The sequence below is a fragment of the Marmota monax genome, unplaced genomic scaffold, assembly GCF_021218885.2.
Source record: "Marmota monax isolate L192 unplaced genomic scaffold, Marmota_monax_Labrador192_F-V1.1 WCK01_AAM20220418_F8-fsc00019, whole genome shotgun sequence".
In the NCBI taxonomy this organism is placed as follows: domain Eukaryota; kingdom Metazoa; phylum Chordata; class Mammalia; order Rodentia; family Sciuridae; genus Marmota; species Marmota monax.
The window spans coordinates 23,462,501-23,479,462 of NW_026695242.1; the positions used below are offsets into that span (position 1 = coordinate 23,462,501).

A 16,962-nucleotide genomic window follows, 5' to 3' on the forward strand; every position below is an offset into this window, starting at 1 on the left:
AGTTACATATATTTTCTTACAAATGACATAATTTCATTCTGCTTTATGGCTGAAAAAACAATCTCCATTGTTTGTACATATCAGCAATTTCTTTTTTCATTCATCCCTTGATGAATACCTAGACTTATTTTATAATTTGACTATTGTAAATTGTGCTGCTATAAACATAGGTATGCATGTATTGTTCTGGTTGCAGAATTTCTGGTCTAATTCCCAGGTGTTTGATCCATTCTGAGTTGATGTTTTTGTAGGCAAGTATCTAGTCTTATCTTCTACATATAGGTAACCAGTTTTCCAAGCACTATTTGGAGAACAGACTGTCTTTTATCCAAAGTATGTTTTTGTTGCCTTTGTTAAGGAGCGGATCTGTAGGATAATTTGAAGTCAGGTATTGTGATGCCTCCAGAATTGCTCTTTTGGCTTAACATTTCTGTGGCTTTTCTGGATCTTTTATATTTCTAAATGAATTTTAGAACTATTTTTTCTAGGTCTGTGAAGATTATCATTGGCATTTTGATGGTAAATTACATTGAATCTATATATTGCCTTTGGTAATAAGGATATTGTAGCAATATTATTTCTTCCTGACCATAAACATGGGAGGTTTTTCCATCTTCTTATGTCTTCTTCAGTTTCTTTTTCAGTGTTCTATAGTTTTCATTGCAGAGGTATTCGTCTTCTTGGTTCTACTTATTCCTAGGTACCTTCTTTATTTTTAAGGCTATTTTGAATATGACTATTTTCCTGAATTTTTTTTTCTTGGCAGATTCACTATTATTGTACAGGAAAACTACTGATTTTTGTATGTTGATTTTTTTAACCTGCTACTTTGCTGAATTTATTTATTCATTCTAGCAGTCTTCTGGTGGAAGCTTTTAGATCTTCTTTTATTATCCCTTATATTTATTTGTTTAAGAAAATAGATTTCTGGAACCTGGATTTTGATGACTACATTGTGAAGAAATTGTTTCATATTTTTCTCTGTCTTCTTTATTTCAGTAAATCTGTATTTAGACTTGGAGGCTGGACTGATCTAGGTACTTTTTGCTTTTTTTAATAAATAAATCATATGGTTTTTGCTTCTTAGACATTAAGTCTCTTCGGTCATCTTTTTGTGACTTATAGTCATTCCTAGACAATTGACTACTTCATTTCAGTTATTCAGTATACACTAGTCAAAATACTGCTTTAAAGAGAATTTTTTCTTTCTCAAATATTTGGTTAACTTAATGTCCAGTTACATAGGAAAGACAGAATTTTTTGCTTATTTACTGGTTTTCAAAATATCGGGTTGATTCACTATCATGTTCCAAGTAGGACCCCTGAGATAACATATTTTTGGTTTATGACCATATCATCCCTTTGCAACTATAATACTCAATTCCATTGTAGCTTAAAAATGGGGAGAAGCAACATGAAAAATAGAGGGTGGGTCTGTGCTCCTGTAAAACCTCATTTACTGAAGGGGGCTTGGGCTAGTTTGCACATCAAATTTTCACTCACTTGCTTTAAGTTTTTCATCCAGGGATTCTATATATGTTACCTTTCTTACTGCTAGCTTTATCATTATTATTAATCATCTTTGGAAGTAGTACATAATATAATAATCATGTAAATACATGAATGTATTGATGCATGGTGAAAAATAGATAGACACTCTATTTGCCAGATATAAAATATATGCCTGAAAACCATGCCTCCAGTGCTTTGATCCTGTGTACATTGATTCTGTGCTGGGAATGGTGAATGAATCATTACTTTAAATTGCCCAAAGACAGAGGCAACACCTCCCCTTTTTCTCAGTGTGAAGCTGTCCATCAAAAACTGCCCAGTTGATGGTGATGCCCTGCTCATAGGAGATTCTGTGCTAGCTATGAATTTGTAAGTTCAATAGCCTTGGATTCAAAAACCAGCTGCCCAGAGGTAAAGAGTTATGGCTGCAAGTTGATAAGCCCTAATGGGACTGTTTTACCCACAACTTTGGTTTTGTTTATCTTGAAGAAGCATTCTCACAATAAATCCTTTTGATGTTTAAACCTACATAATAAACGTGCTGAGCCTCCTCCTTGTCAGTCTCTCAGTAAATGGAAATCCAGAAATTACCCTGTGACATATTTCGTTGGAGGGAAAATTGTATTTAAATTCTTTTCTACAACACACTCATTCCCCCTAAAAGAAGAATTGTGGAATATGATATACATTTCCGTTTGAAGTTTAATGTTGGATATTACAGTAAAAACACTGTCTATGTTTGCAGGGCAACATGAATTCATGTTTGAGACCTACCAGGTAAACCTAGAGAGAAAAAGGTGAAGCAATAATTTTATGATGACTGTTGTCAAGAGGAATTGCAGCCACATCAAAATAAGTCATACTCCTAGAAATGTATAGACAGACAACCTGTAAATATTATCCAAGGTCCAGATTTGGGACACATGTGAATGCTAGTTTTCTTAGATACTGTTAAGTAGGATCACCTGAATGTGTGATAATGTTGCTAGAGGCAAAAACTAGAGACCAACTCTGAATTCATCCTAAAATGTCAAGCTGGAATTAATTGAAATACACTGCCAAAATTAAGTTGGGGCAGGAGCATGCTGATTCTGAAAGCACCCCCTTTGACGACATTGTTTTTAAACACAGGGCTGACCTGGAGTATTCAAACATTTCATAACTGCAAAATTTAAGTAGAAACTTCTCTGTAAACCTTACTTACACTTCATCCTCAATCTCAAGGTCAGATAATGGCTTGTCTGAGTGGTTGGAAAAAAAAAATCCAAGCTGCCAACGAACTCAGGAGGAGGAAGATTCAAAAAGAGGAAACAGGAAGATATGTCCAATTTATGAATAAGTCTGAAAAATTAAGCCCAGATTGTGAAGGGTTTTAGTATCAGACTAATGATATGCAAATATGCAGCATCTGTATCATCATGCAATCCATATCATATCTGACTTTGCTAATTGAACATCAGCTCTGCCTACTCCACCTCATCAACCTGGATCTGTAGCCTTTTTGTTACAGCTATTTAGGTAGTCATTTCTACAGATAGAGTCAGTCCACTATTTCAAACAAGATAATGTGCTTCGAAGCTCACAGTCCTTGATATTGTAAGGACTACTCTGAAATCCTTTGGGGATCTCTCTGCATCCAATAAAGCCCGAAATAAAGTGTTCATTCTTTTGTCTTGATTAATTATGAACTCTCTGGTCCTCCTTCCCAGTTTTAATCTTTCTTATTTCCTTTTTAGTCTCAATTGACAGGTATCCACATTTACTTTTTTGGCTGCCTTAATGACCACTAATTTCAATTAAATGATTATCTTCAGTTTACCAGGGAAAGATAGACATACATGCATTGTTCTTTCTAATATATTACTGCAAAATTATGTGATTCATTTTGTTTTTGTTCACATGCTTTATCTCTCCAGACCACCTCAATGTCTGCTGAGTTCACAAAGTAAAATGTTATTTGTCCCAAAGAGGATCCTGAATTGAGGAGAATCTCTATAGAAACTTACATCAGTATTTTTTTCTGCCACAAAGCTACCTCTATGCTTTTAATTTTTATGTACTATAAATGCAATCAATGCAACTTTATGACTTAGATTGATTTATATAATTCCACAACTGAAGAAGCAATTTTTGTTTCATAGTAAAATTATAATTATCTTTAAACGTGAAAGAGAAAAGCAAAGCTTCTTATAAATATGTCATTGTGTTTTGATTCAATAAGTAGACTTTCAATTGAGAATAAATGACAGAACAATTAAGATAAAGCTTAAACTGGTGATAAAAAAACAACTCAAATGCCATTGATTTCACTTTATGGTTTTAGCTTTAGGGTACAAGCTTGTAATACATTTCATTTACTTGACTTTTCTGTTTTCAAACAGAAGGCCTATGACAAATAATGCTAATGACTCTTTACTTGTTATTGACTGACTTGCAAAAACATTTTTCATATAAGTTGACTAACAATATTGAAGTATGTCACATTATATATTTTTCATCCTAAATTCCCAGGAATGATGCATGCCTTATATTTGTGGTATACTTGCATGGCCACAGTTCTGGAAACTTCATTGATAATTTATTACTTTAAAACTTGGAAACCAGTTTATAAAGATGAATTTAGTGTCATAGTATTTTTGTATCAAACATTCAATGCATCATATTTAACATACATTTGAAACAATTATATTTTAATGAAACAGAGATTTATTTCAGAATACTCATGGCATAAAAATATTTACCCCAAAAGCACTACATTGTCAAGAATAAGTTTTCTTAGAAATGTGATTTAAAAATGGTTAGGATTTTATTAATACATTTATAAAACCAAGTACATTGAGGCAATGCTATTTTGTTGACCCCCAAATTTGTCTGTAAAACAATAGCAATAATGTTTGATAAACCTTTTTAAACTAGATGACAAATTATGATTGTATATTTCTGCATATATGATATAAAGAAAATCATGTTTCATGAAAAAAGCATTTTATATTGCTTCTGTTAAAATTAAAGTATGTAAGAGGTTAGGAGTACATAAAACATTTCTCTTTAATTATGCCTTTAGTTATGCCCAGCTCTAAAATCAGAAGATGTAATTTGTTTCCTTCTTGAGAATATTTTTCTAATTAATATAAGTAATGTATAGTTAAGAACTTAAATTTCACATTTTCTTTTTTTTTCCATTTGCAGTGCTGGATGGAATCTGGGGTCTTGCGTGTGTTAGGCAAGCAAGTGCTCTAACACTGTCTATAACCCCAGGCCAATAACTTAAAATTTCTCCTAAGCTACTTTAGTCCAAATTTAAAATGAGTTTCAAAGTCAAGATCATTTATTGAATATCAAATATTTTTGCAAACTTATATGCTGCTTTTAAAATAGCAATCATTTTATTCATCATGAGGCTCCAGAACCACACAGTGGAAACTCTATATCTCTTGCTTCACAAAGAACTCCTACTTAAATAGAAACAAACTAAACCCTATTTAATGCAAAAGAAACTAGCCCAGGACTGAAATCTGTTAAATCATATATATCATTTAAATATTGTCATTTATAGACATAGAAAATTGAAGCAACTATGTGAACAACACATGCATAAAAGGCATTTTACCCATAGAAAATAACAGGAGAATTTAGCAGAATTTTATGCTAAATCACCTTAATTCTTTATTATTGTTTATGGATTCTAGCACTGGACATTTTGTCTATTGTTACTTAATCATGATTTTGTCTCAACTGCAAAGTTAGCAGCACTGTTTTTTTTTAATAATTTGCTAAATATTGTGTGTAGTTATTATATTTGTTTTTACTTATTTGACTCATTATGGAAAATGGATAGTCAATTTTTTCTCTTAATTTAATGTTTTATTCTGAGCAGTAGTAATAAGTAGCTGAACTCACTGATTCTTTGTTGCAAGGAAAAAGAAAAAAATTCCCATTATCTAAACAAAACTAAATTTCAGCATTATGTTTAAATAATGAGAACGAAGTACAAGAAAAGTTACATTAAAAAGGAATGTAAATAGGAATGAATCTTCAGAAGATTCATTGTCCCAACTTTAGTGGGTCTTTCAATTCTGCTAGACATCTTCTAGGTCACTGCTTTTCTCAATTTGCATATTGATTGAGTTATTTTCACTTAATTTCAAGGAATAACTATACCTTAATGTCTTTCCTTGCATTGTTCTCTCTTTTGAAAATGTCCTTCATTGTTTTCCTGATCCACTCCCAATTACTCTACAAGACTCAGTGTAAGTCATCCAATTTTTGTTACTTGGGAAAAAAAATACACGAGAAAAAATACATCTCGCCTGTGATTTCTTCTCAAAGGCAAGGATGTGATATTATTCAATTTTATATTATCCCAGTTTTCATCATATGATCCCAGGTGCTCTATGAGTGATCAGAAAAGATAAAATTTGAGATGAATCCTAAAAGAGAGGGTCATATAAATATCATGATGGAAGAGAAGTTACATTTCAGGGGACAGTTGACTGCACAATACAGAATTTGTCTAGTAAATTACATTAATTCCATGTGATAATATTTTTTGTCAAAGAAATGTTCTCAATGATTTATTTCTCTCCTGAGCTTTACATTTTGGTTTTGGTTTTGCTGATGGAGATTAAACACAGGGCCTCACATATGTTAGGCATATAGTCTACTACTGAGCCATACCTGCAGATCTTCAAACTTATCTTTTTAACATTTATTATTTATATGAAAGCTCATATTACATCTAATCATATCTTGTTATGAATAACTGGACAAAACTTATATAATTTTCCACCTGGAATAATTAATAGCATCATAATTTTATACTTCCTCTTGTGAACTATGAATTGTATATGATTTACAGGCGTTTAATGAGTGAAACATATGAAGTGATAATTAAATACTAAATACAAAGTCAAATAACTAAATGTAGGGCATTGCAGGAAAAAAGTAGCAAATATATGTACACCAACAGTGACTGAGACTCAGCATTTTTGATCCTAAAATGAGGTTTCCTGCTATTATCTTAGGTTATATTACATGGATTGGTAAAGGCTTTTGGGGTCATCTAATTGTTATTACTCTACTAAGACTAATGTCCTTAATTTCAATTATGTACAATCAGAATGATTTATACAAGGGACAGATTTTTATTTGAGGGACATATCTAATATGATTTTTGTTTCCCATCATGTGGCCCCTGAAGTATTATTTTCATGTCATACAGGTCATGAAGAATGTTAAATTTACTAATAAATGTTCAGCTTTTGATATGCATAGTACTATCTCAACTATCTACATAATGAGATCTTTGTCTGTAAGAAGTTCATATTTTAGTGGATATACTATGATACTTGAGTAGAAAAATATATAGTGGCATGAAGAAGCATGTGACCAACTAATATATGAGAGACAAAGACATGGAGGATTTGAGACTGAAGAATTTCCATAGAATTTACATGGTAGACTAAATAGTTTCTTGATTGAGATAGGAGAGGGAAACTTGAAATAATAACTGGTTTTGTATAAGTTGATCCATTCTGATTAGGATAGGTGGAAGCAGAAAGAAAGAATTCAGGGAGAATATTAGAAGTAAAACCTTGGGGGAGAAAATTTTTATGGTATCTGGAGAATGGTGAGTATCATAGCAGTAACAAAAAATTAGTAAAGAAGAGAAATTGGGAAGTAAATGAGTAAAAGACATCATAAAGTATATTCTTAAAATACGGATCTTTAAACTACTTGTGATACTCACTATAGATGTTTGTTTAAAATGATAGTTTTTGTGTTTTTTCCATAAACTGAATTAAGATATTTAGAAATAGAAAATGTAGTCTAAATAGAAAGTGCCCTGTGTTTTTGTTCATTTGCTGTTTTGTTGCTTTACAAATATTTGAAATACTGAGACAGAGAATGAATGATTGTAGTTTTATATTTTTTCTCAGTAACATGAAAAAATTAGAGCAGCATGTGCTATATCATGGAAAGAGAGAAAATGAATACTAAAAAGAATAGGTTATATCTGAACTTTTTTATACTTTTAATCTTGGAAGATATGACCTAAAACCCACAGAGAGAATAATTGAGTTTCCACAGACCTGCTGAACACACCATAAGAAGGGCTAAAACCTCCAGGCCTGATGGAGCACACCTGAAATCCCAGCTCAGAAAGCTGAGGCAGGAGGATCACGAGTTTGAAGCCAGCCTCAAAACTTAGTGAAGCCCCAACGAACTTAGCGAGATCCTGTACCAAAGTAAAATATTAACAAAAGGGCTGGAGATATGGCTCAGCACTTAAGCACTTAAATTCAATCCCTGGTTACCACCCCTTTTTCCCTAAAGGGCTCAAAGCCAGGACACACACACACAAAAAAAATACTCTTCTTTTACATATTTAGAAGGAATATGAAAAAAAGAATAAGAGGAAAACTGACTGTGCTTGTAACAGTGGGATCTTTTTGGTGAAGTAAATGAATGATCTTAAAGCAGAAGCCAATCATGAAGTGCTGTTTGCATTCACTAAGTTAACTCAGATCCAAGGACTTACTTAGACTGTTGAAAAATATCAAGTTTCCAGAGCCATCTGGCTTTGTCTCACTAGATTGAATGACTAAATAGTCATTGAAGAGCTCAGTGGAGAAAAGTAAAATTTGTATAATGATGGCCTGTTAGCCACAGTGGAGGAGGGGAGCAAAAAAGGCAGAGAGCCAAGCATGGTGGTGCACACCTATAATCCCAAAGACAGGGGAGGCTGAGGCAGGAGGATCTTCAGTTTAAAGCTAGCCTCAGCAAAAGCAAGGCACTGAGAAACTCAGTGAGACCCTGCCTCTATATAAAATACAAAATAGGACTGGGGATGTGGTTCAGTGGTCCAGGTCCCCTGAGTTCAATCCCTGGAAAATGGAAACCAGGCCATAGTGGCACACTTCTGTGATCCCATTTACTCTGGAGGCTCTGCAGAGGATCGAAAGTTCAAGGCCGCTCAGGAATTTTGTAAGACCCTCTTTCAGAATCAAATAAAGAATAAAAGGAACTGGGGATGTAATTTAGTAAATCACCTGCATGCAGGAGTCTCTGGGTTCAATCCCTAAATATTTAAAAAATAAGAAAGTCAGAAAATGACTAGAACATTAGATATTCCAGATATTCAAAAAAATATTAGGACAAAGGAAAGTATTTTGGATGGTACTTAGTTGGGCCTCAGTGACAACAGTTAATGCCAATTATTTTTTTTTCTTTTTAAAGGCTGATAAGTTCAAGAAAACAGGGAAATGAATATGCCTAGATAAAGAATTTCCTGATTTTATCTTCATAAAAGACAAAAATTAAAATTTAATTTGATTTTTAAACCTTTTCTGATTTTATTAATGTTTACATTTATATGAAGCATGTATTTGGATTTAGTTCACAAATTATGTCAATACAAAGGCAGAAACTGAGAATTTTATGATTCAAAGATAAGAAACATAAATTTAGCTTGTCATTCTTTTTAATCATTATTCAGAAAACAAATCTAGTAGTCAATCCTTTCAAATCTAATTTATTTTTCTATGCCTAGGAAATTTTATAAGCTCAATTAATTAATCTTGTTCATGTTTTTATCCCTAGTCGTATCTTGTACCTAATTAGTCCCCTATGTAATATCTTAAAAAAATAATTACAGACAAGCAGCTCAAAGAAAATCATTATTTTAAATGCTGTCACTTTCCATTCTGTAAGCTGTGGTCAGTTCTTTATTTACAGCATATTCTTACCATCAAGATTCCTAGGCAAAGATTGCTGTGTTTAAGTTTTATGCTTTATTAAAATCCATAAAAATGTTAGGAACCTGAAGCAGGCCAGTGACTCAATTTTGTTTATGTTAGATGATAGTGCATAAATACTAAATATAGATGGCAGTAAAGAGACTTTATCTTTAAAAATCAGTTTTACCAAAACTTTTATAACTCAGATAACTTAACAAGTAAGTTGTTACTGTTCAAAATTACCTTAATACAGCAACTGAAAAAATGCAGATGCTGAAAAATTTGTATTCAACTAATTGTTTAACATTTCTGACTTTACTATTATATAAGCCTGAAATTTTCCCGATTTTTCCAGTTATTATCTTTCTCAATTTTTGTAAACTTTAGAATTTGTAACTTTTCTATTAGACTAAATATGTCTATATATCATAAACTGAGAATTTTAAGTGTGATAATGTTTACAAAGTACTTATGGGAACACAGAAAGCACTTAAAGAGCTATTATAATTGTTCTGAACTCTGTGAATACCCAATGGTTGTAGGCTGTGAAATGTTAGGAGACTAATCAGGTTATCTTTTGGGGTCTTTAGATATGGGTTCCACTTTCTTGATTGATAATCAAATATTATGTATACAAAATTACAAATATTTTCCCCGAAATAGTGGTCAAGATAAATGTAATTATGCATGGTATTAATGAGAAATATACTAAAATATAGTACTAGATTAAATGCTGCAACACAGATGGAAAATTTCCTTCATCTAAGTTTTTCAGTAACTTGGGAGGGAAATTCCAACCCTTTTCTGTACATAGATATGAACTACTTTCGAAGGTATGGAAGACATTGGTCATTCCTAATGGATCTTGGAGTGGATATTTAGTTTGAAACAACCTAACCCACTTTCATACTAAGAAGAATTTACCAGAACACTCCTTAGCTTGCGTTATCAAAACAAAACCTGAATAGGATCTAAGGCAGGACAAAGACCGGGAAAATTCAGCAATATTAGAATCCTGGGCTGGGATTATGGCTCAGTGGTAGAGCGCTCGCCTAGCATGTGCAGGGCCCAGGGTTTGATCCTCAGCACCACATATAAATAAATAAAGGTATTATGTCCAACTACAACTAACTAACTAAATATATATATATATATATATATATATATATTTTTTTTTTTTTTTTTTTTTTTTTTAAGAATTCCAAATAGACATTTTTTTGAGGTAGTTCTACCAAGACAGCTGGAGTCAAAGATAAGCAAGTGGCAGTCAGCTCAAGAATGGAAACTTTGAAGGGAAGGTTGAATTATTTCCTCTTGTCTGGAGGTCAACTGGAGAGAACACTTGAACCAGGCCAGTGACTCAATTTTGTAATTTTTTTTCCATACAGTAATTTATAGTCCCACTTATATCACATGAAGTGTGGAGATAATAGTAATGCTGGAGGGAAAATAGAAATCTACAGCCAAAATAAAGCAGAAAGGGATGTTGGTAGCCAGGAAAAAAAGAAAACAAAACAAATAAATAAAAAATACCCATACACATGAACACATGCACAACAACAACAAAACGACTCTACCATTTCAAAAAAATATATATTTAGGACTCAGTTGTGTTTAACTAGAAAGCTTGGGTGGGCAGTATGGAGGATTGTGTGAAGACTGGGCTATTATTTAAAAGTTACAGTACTAGATTTTTACTTTCTATCATAATGAAAGTTTTAATTTCTATTTTTACTGACTGGTCCCCCAAAATACAAGTAGCTGATTACCTGAGCTTTCGAAATTTACAAAGCTCTGTTGCTTCAAAAATTGTTTTCAGTGGATTAAAGAAAATATTTGGATTGAATGGTCTATTACAAGAAATATGAACCCCTAGTTGATAAGTATTCATTAAATATTTTTCAAAAACTACATTAAGTGAGGATAATGGCATTAAATAGTTATAATTAAATTACTTCACTTTAAATTGCTTCTAAAATTTCTGCAAAAATACAATTATTTAATACTTTGTATGCCACATGACTACTAACTAAGCAAAGATATACAGATAATTAGATTATCTTTTGCACAATCACTTATCTGTTTAGTCATTGTTTTGTAGTTAAATCTTCACAAATAAATAACATGTACCTTAGAAAATGTCTTCTTACAAATAAGCAAAGTAGAATGCAAATTCTTATTTATTTCAGGGGGGGAAATGTATGTTTTTAGCCAGGCTTCTTGATTCAGAAAAAGTAAAGATATATAGTAGGTATTCCCAGACTATTCAGAGAACAATGATGACATTTTAGAAAAGTGTAGAAAGAACCCAATGAAGTTTATTTCAATATATATATGTTTAATTTTTTGCATGCATTATTTTATAATTTTTGTTTTCTTTACACTTCTAGTTTTCCAACTTTACATTAATTTTTCCTTAGTTAGAAAAGTAATAAGAATAAAATTAGAGAAAATGTATAATGAAGAAAATTAAGATGATATATAATTGTACATTTTTACTATTTAAAAAAGTCCATATTTTCCCAATTATTTCTATGCAATCACACACATATGTACAAATTTTAATAATATGTGCTTTGTTTAAAATCATGACCTCACTCTTTATACTTGGTATTGTATCCAAAATATTTTTCTGTCATTGAATATTCTTCAAAAACATTATTTTAATGATTTTGTAATATTTCAACATGTGAATGCAACATAATTTAGATGTAATTAACATATAATTCCAACATGTGGATCAGAGCACAATCACTTCCTTCTGTGCTAGTAAAAATCTAGTTTGCTTTACAAGTATCTTTGAAGGTAGCAGTATTCAATTATATGGAAATAAAATTTCTCAGGTTGCATTCATACTATTTCTAAATATTTTATGCTTTTATGAGGTGAAGGTGAGGGATGTTTTCAACTATGGGCATATGAAAATACTTCCTTAGTCCATTTTTAAATGTGACTAATTTAATTTCAGTCAACTTACCCACATTTTTTGATATGGTTTGGATGCAGATTTTCATTCATTAGTCCCATTTTATCACTCTATATTCTTAACTCCAAGTTTTGTAAATATTTAGAAAGTTTTGGAAATTTCTCAGTGAAATGTTAATCCTTGTGGTTTTAGATGGAAAAGCATACTCAAATATTTACTACCTACCTAAATACAAGCAAATTCTCCTTCTTTATTTTTCAATTTCTTTGGGAGAAGGCAGGGGAATATTAATATAAACTGTCCTGCTCCCTATTCCTTCAAACTCAAAAATTCCAGAGCGATTTCAAGACTCTATTGGATCTTAAAAATGGCTCACACTGTGGTTTGTGGTGATCTGTACATAGGGGAAGAAGGAGGATGTGCATGTACATACACAGTCATATCCACAGCATTGCTCACATTATCTGTCATTGGTAATAATGTTCAGAGGGTAATACAAATAGAACCAGATAATCATGTAAGAATTTTAAGAGCCTTCTGTTTCATGCTAACTTTTTGATATGGATTTTTTATGTTTTTAATATCATAACTTTTATTTCTTGTTCCACATAGTAATATCTAGAGTGGCTCATGCACAACAGTCCCTCAAAAGATATATTGAATGAATAATCAATTGATAGAATGAAAAAATGAGTGACTGTTAATTTTAATACTTGATTTGATTTAAAGAGTCATACTTGTATTTAGCAAAGTCACTGTGATGTCAGAATGCAGAACACATTGGAAAGAGAAGACAAGGGAAGCAGGTGATATATAATCACACACACAAAACACCAAAATAATTGCATACATGGGAATCTAAGGGGTTGTGATAAAAATGGCACAAGAAATATTTATTAAGAACATATTTAAGAGCTGGGGTTGTGGCTCACTGGTAGAGCGCTTGCCTTGTACATGTGGGACCCTGGGTTCGATCCTCAGCACCCCATAAAAATAGATAAGTGAATAAAGGTATTGTGTCCAACTACAACTAAAAAATAAATATTAAAAAAGAAGATATTTACTTGTTGATAAGGCAGATATATAAAATTTGAGTTTGTAAACTTTTCCTTTTTTAAAAAATTTTTTTTGGTACCAGGGCTTAAACACTACCATAAGCACCCTGGGATGCTCAACCACTGAGTAAAAACCCCAGCCCTTTTTACATTTTATTTTTAGACAAAGTCTCGCAGAATTACTAGGGCCTCCCAAAATTGTCAAAGCTGGCTTTGAACTGGTGATCCTCCTGCCTCAGCCTCCCACACCTTGGGAATTACAATCATGTGGTACCATGGTGGTGATTTTTTTGCATTTTAAACTACCCATTTAATGAAGAATAATGACATCCTTAATTAGTTTAGATTTTGAGACCTCTATCTTATGCAGAATTCCAAAAAGGCACAGCAGACTTAATTTTATGTATTTGTGAATGACAGGGAAGAAATGTGTTATCAGAAAAGTGATATAGTTTAGGATTCCTCCCTTTTCTTTAAATATTAAATTTGTAGCTGTTAACTTCTTTGATTCTAGTGGTAAAAATGGTATGTTGCTAAGATAAAATTGGATTTTATTTTGGATAAACTATGATTGATGGTGGCTAACTGAAGGGCAAGCCAGGATTCTAGAACTGAAGAACATAGAAGCATAATCAGCCACAAACTTTACTTCCCTTCTTTGTTGACCTAGCAAATTTCTCCTTTTTATTCTAGCTTTTTCAGTTTAAGGATTATGAGAAAGAAATGAAGCAGAGGGAAATGAAAAGAGGAGAAACAGAATACGGGCAAAAGCTTAGGGTTTGTCTTATTAAAAAAAAAAGTAAGGAAAAAATAGCTCTTTCTTTTTTGTTACTAAGACAGGTTCCTCATTAATTATTCAATCAATTCAGATATCCAATATGCCTATTATGTATGGCTGTGCTACTCACTGGTATTCATTACTGAAAGCTTAAGACAGGGCATTTATTACAGAATAAAATGTTAAAATAGGTATTTCTAATAAATAGTTTGTAGATCAATTGCCATATATTTGATCATAATTAAGATGCATCAGAATAGTTTCCTTAGGCAGCATGTTGGAATGCTGATTTTAGTCTACTTTTGCAGAATTGATAATTATTTATTTTCCATTTTATCTGGCTTGGACATTGTTTTTACACACTGGAATCCTTTTTGTATCAGAAACATCACCCTTGGACTAGTGACCAATGCCAATTTCTCACTAACGGGATAATGTGGGGCTGTTTCTAACAGTTGAGAGGGAATGTGTTCTTTATGGTATACTTTATATGATTTAAATGGCAAAATGTAGCATTTATGAATCATATGATAATTATCTTTTAAGTTACATTTTTTCACTGAATGTTAGCTTCTAATGCAAACAGTCCTTATTACATGATAAAACATATTTTCATTTTATAGCAGTAAGCAATTCACCCAACTGTCTCTAACTTTTAAAATAAGCTGGGCTCGATGGCACATGCCTGTAATCAAAAACCTTAGGTAAGCTGAGGCATAAAGATTGGGAGCTCAAAGCCAGCCTCGGCAACTTAGTGAGGCCCTGTCTCTAAATAAAATATAAAAAAGGGCTGGGGATGTGTCTCAGTGATTAAGCACCCTGTTTCAATCCCCAGTATCAAATAAAATAAAAACTTATATTGTAGTTTTAAACAAGGTGATTATTATTGCTAGTTTTATAAATAAGAATAATATATGATATACATTATTTATGGAAATGTCTATTATTTCAGAAGGAGTTTATATATATCTGCAGCTTTAATGTAATTGGTAATGTGTATGAAGTGTTTGTGAACTTGAACCATTGAATCCAGGCACGTATTGCACACTGTAATCCTAGTGACTCATAATCTCAGACAGGCCAATGGCAAGTTCAAGGTCAGCTTCAGCAACTTAATAAGTAAGGCCCTTATCCACTTAGGGAACATGGTCTCAATTTTTTTTAATTTAATTAATTAAAAATCTTGGAAGGATAGCAGAGTGAATCAGACATTCTTACCCTATGTACATATATAACTATATGACCAGTGTGATTCTACATCAGGCACAACCACAAGAATGAGAAATTATACTCCATTATATATGATGTATCAAAGTGCATTCTGTTATCATGTTTAACTAATTAAAACAAAAAAACAAAAAAACAAAAACAAAAAGGCTGGTGATGTAGATTAGTGGTAAATTACCCTTGAGTTCAATCCCCAGTCCAAAAAAAAAAAAGGAAAAATAGCAGCGCACACAGTACTTTAGTGCACAGTACTTTAGCATTCATTATATCAATTAAAATAAAGACATTGTAACCAAAAGAAATAGTGGCGATTTTACATTATTATAACAAAAGCGTCATTATTGATATCCTCTGGATTTGGGGAATTAGGCATCCATTTAGGAATGATTTTTATTGTAAGTATGATAAGTGTTTATTTCTATGCATTTGTTTTTCTAATGAATAACCATTAATAAAAATGTTTTATTTCTTGTCTCCCAGGCAATATAGCTAAAGTATACATTGAGATTCAGGATGAAAATAATCATCCCCCAGTGTTTCAGAAAAGATTCTACATTGGAGGAGTATCTGAAGATGCAAGAATGTTTGCTTCTGTGCTCAGAGTAAAGGTATGAAAAAATATACTAAGATACAGCACTGAAGTGAAAGAAAAGGGTTTCAGTTCTGCAGATGAACTATATCCATGTGGTTTGCATTAATTATGTACTTATTCAAATTGTATAAACAAAAGCCTGAAGATTGCAGATATATGAGTTTAATTATTCAAAGTAAGGCACAGAGTATTTATATGAGGTGACTATATAAGCAATTTTCTTTTTATTTTCACTAATAAGTGAGAAAAATTTTTTTATTTTTTATGATAAATAACATTAAAAAGTTTGTTTTCTTAGTATATTTTTATGCCTTTCATAGTTTTAATTCAGGATAACTTCAGATTCTCAAAATATAATTTCAAGTGGCAAGTACAAAATAACTGATTTCCACTTGAAGAAATAATTTTAAAATGTTCGATAATTTTGTTCTACAATATTTTTTTGAAATTTAAATGTTTGTTAAATTAATGTAGAAAATAACATTACTGATGTCAATAATTAACTGAAATTTAAAAAAATCCTTCATATTTCAAAAATTATGCCTAACCTATTTAGAATTTTTAAATATAATATTTAAGACTAAAGTTGATGATATTTAATAGTTCTCTAATTTTATCAAAATGTTTAATGATAATTTAAAAGTTTGACAACACAAATAGTTGCAATAGTTTCATTACTAAGAAATGTATGTTAAAACATTGCATTTTATTGGAGAACAAATTTAAAGTCTATTCATTTTTATTCTCAATTACAGTTTTTTTTTTTTTTTGGGGGGGGAGTATCTTAATAGTCATTTTCATTGCTAAAAATACACCAACACAAAACCTAAATATCCCTGGTAAATTTAGCTTTTGTGTATCTATAGTTTTACTTTTTTTCCCTACTACTAGCAACACGATGAATATAGTTCTTTTTACAAGTAATTGTATCACGTATCAAACATCCTCATAAAGAAAAAGAAATGTCAACAAAGCAAAAAAGATGTGTGTTGTGCTCGTAAAATAGTTCTTCTACAATGCCAATACTGGTACCTGATCTGAATCCCCAGTTTTAACTAAAAGCGTTTTACCTATTTGTCATCACATTATGTCCAACTTATAAATTAGAGTAACAACCCTCTGTAGCCAATTCT

The 16,962-nt window shown here is 31.7% G+C and overlaps 1 protein-coding gene across 3 annotated transcripts in view; it reads left to right on the forward strand.

Annotated features, from left to right (window-relative positions):
* The window catches only part of Pcdh15 (protocadherin related 15), a 1,685,700-nt gene that overhangs the window by 1,578,595 nt on the left and 90,143 nt on the right, over positions 1-16,962 (forward strand). For all 3 annotated transcript variants that reach the window (XM_058578029.1, XM_058578030.1, XM_058578028.1), the window contains one exon: positions 15,718-15,845. In XM_058578029.1, coding sequence (XP_058434012.1) covers positions 15,718-15,845 — 128 coding nt within the window. The remainder of the gene's footprint in view (positions 1-15,717; positions 15,846-16,962) is intronic.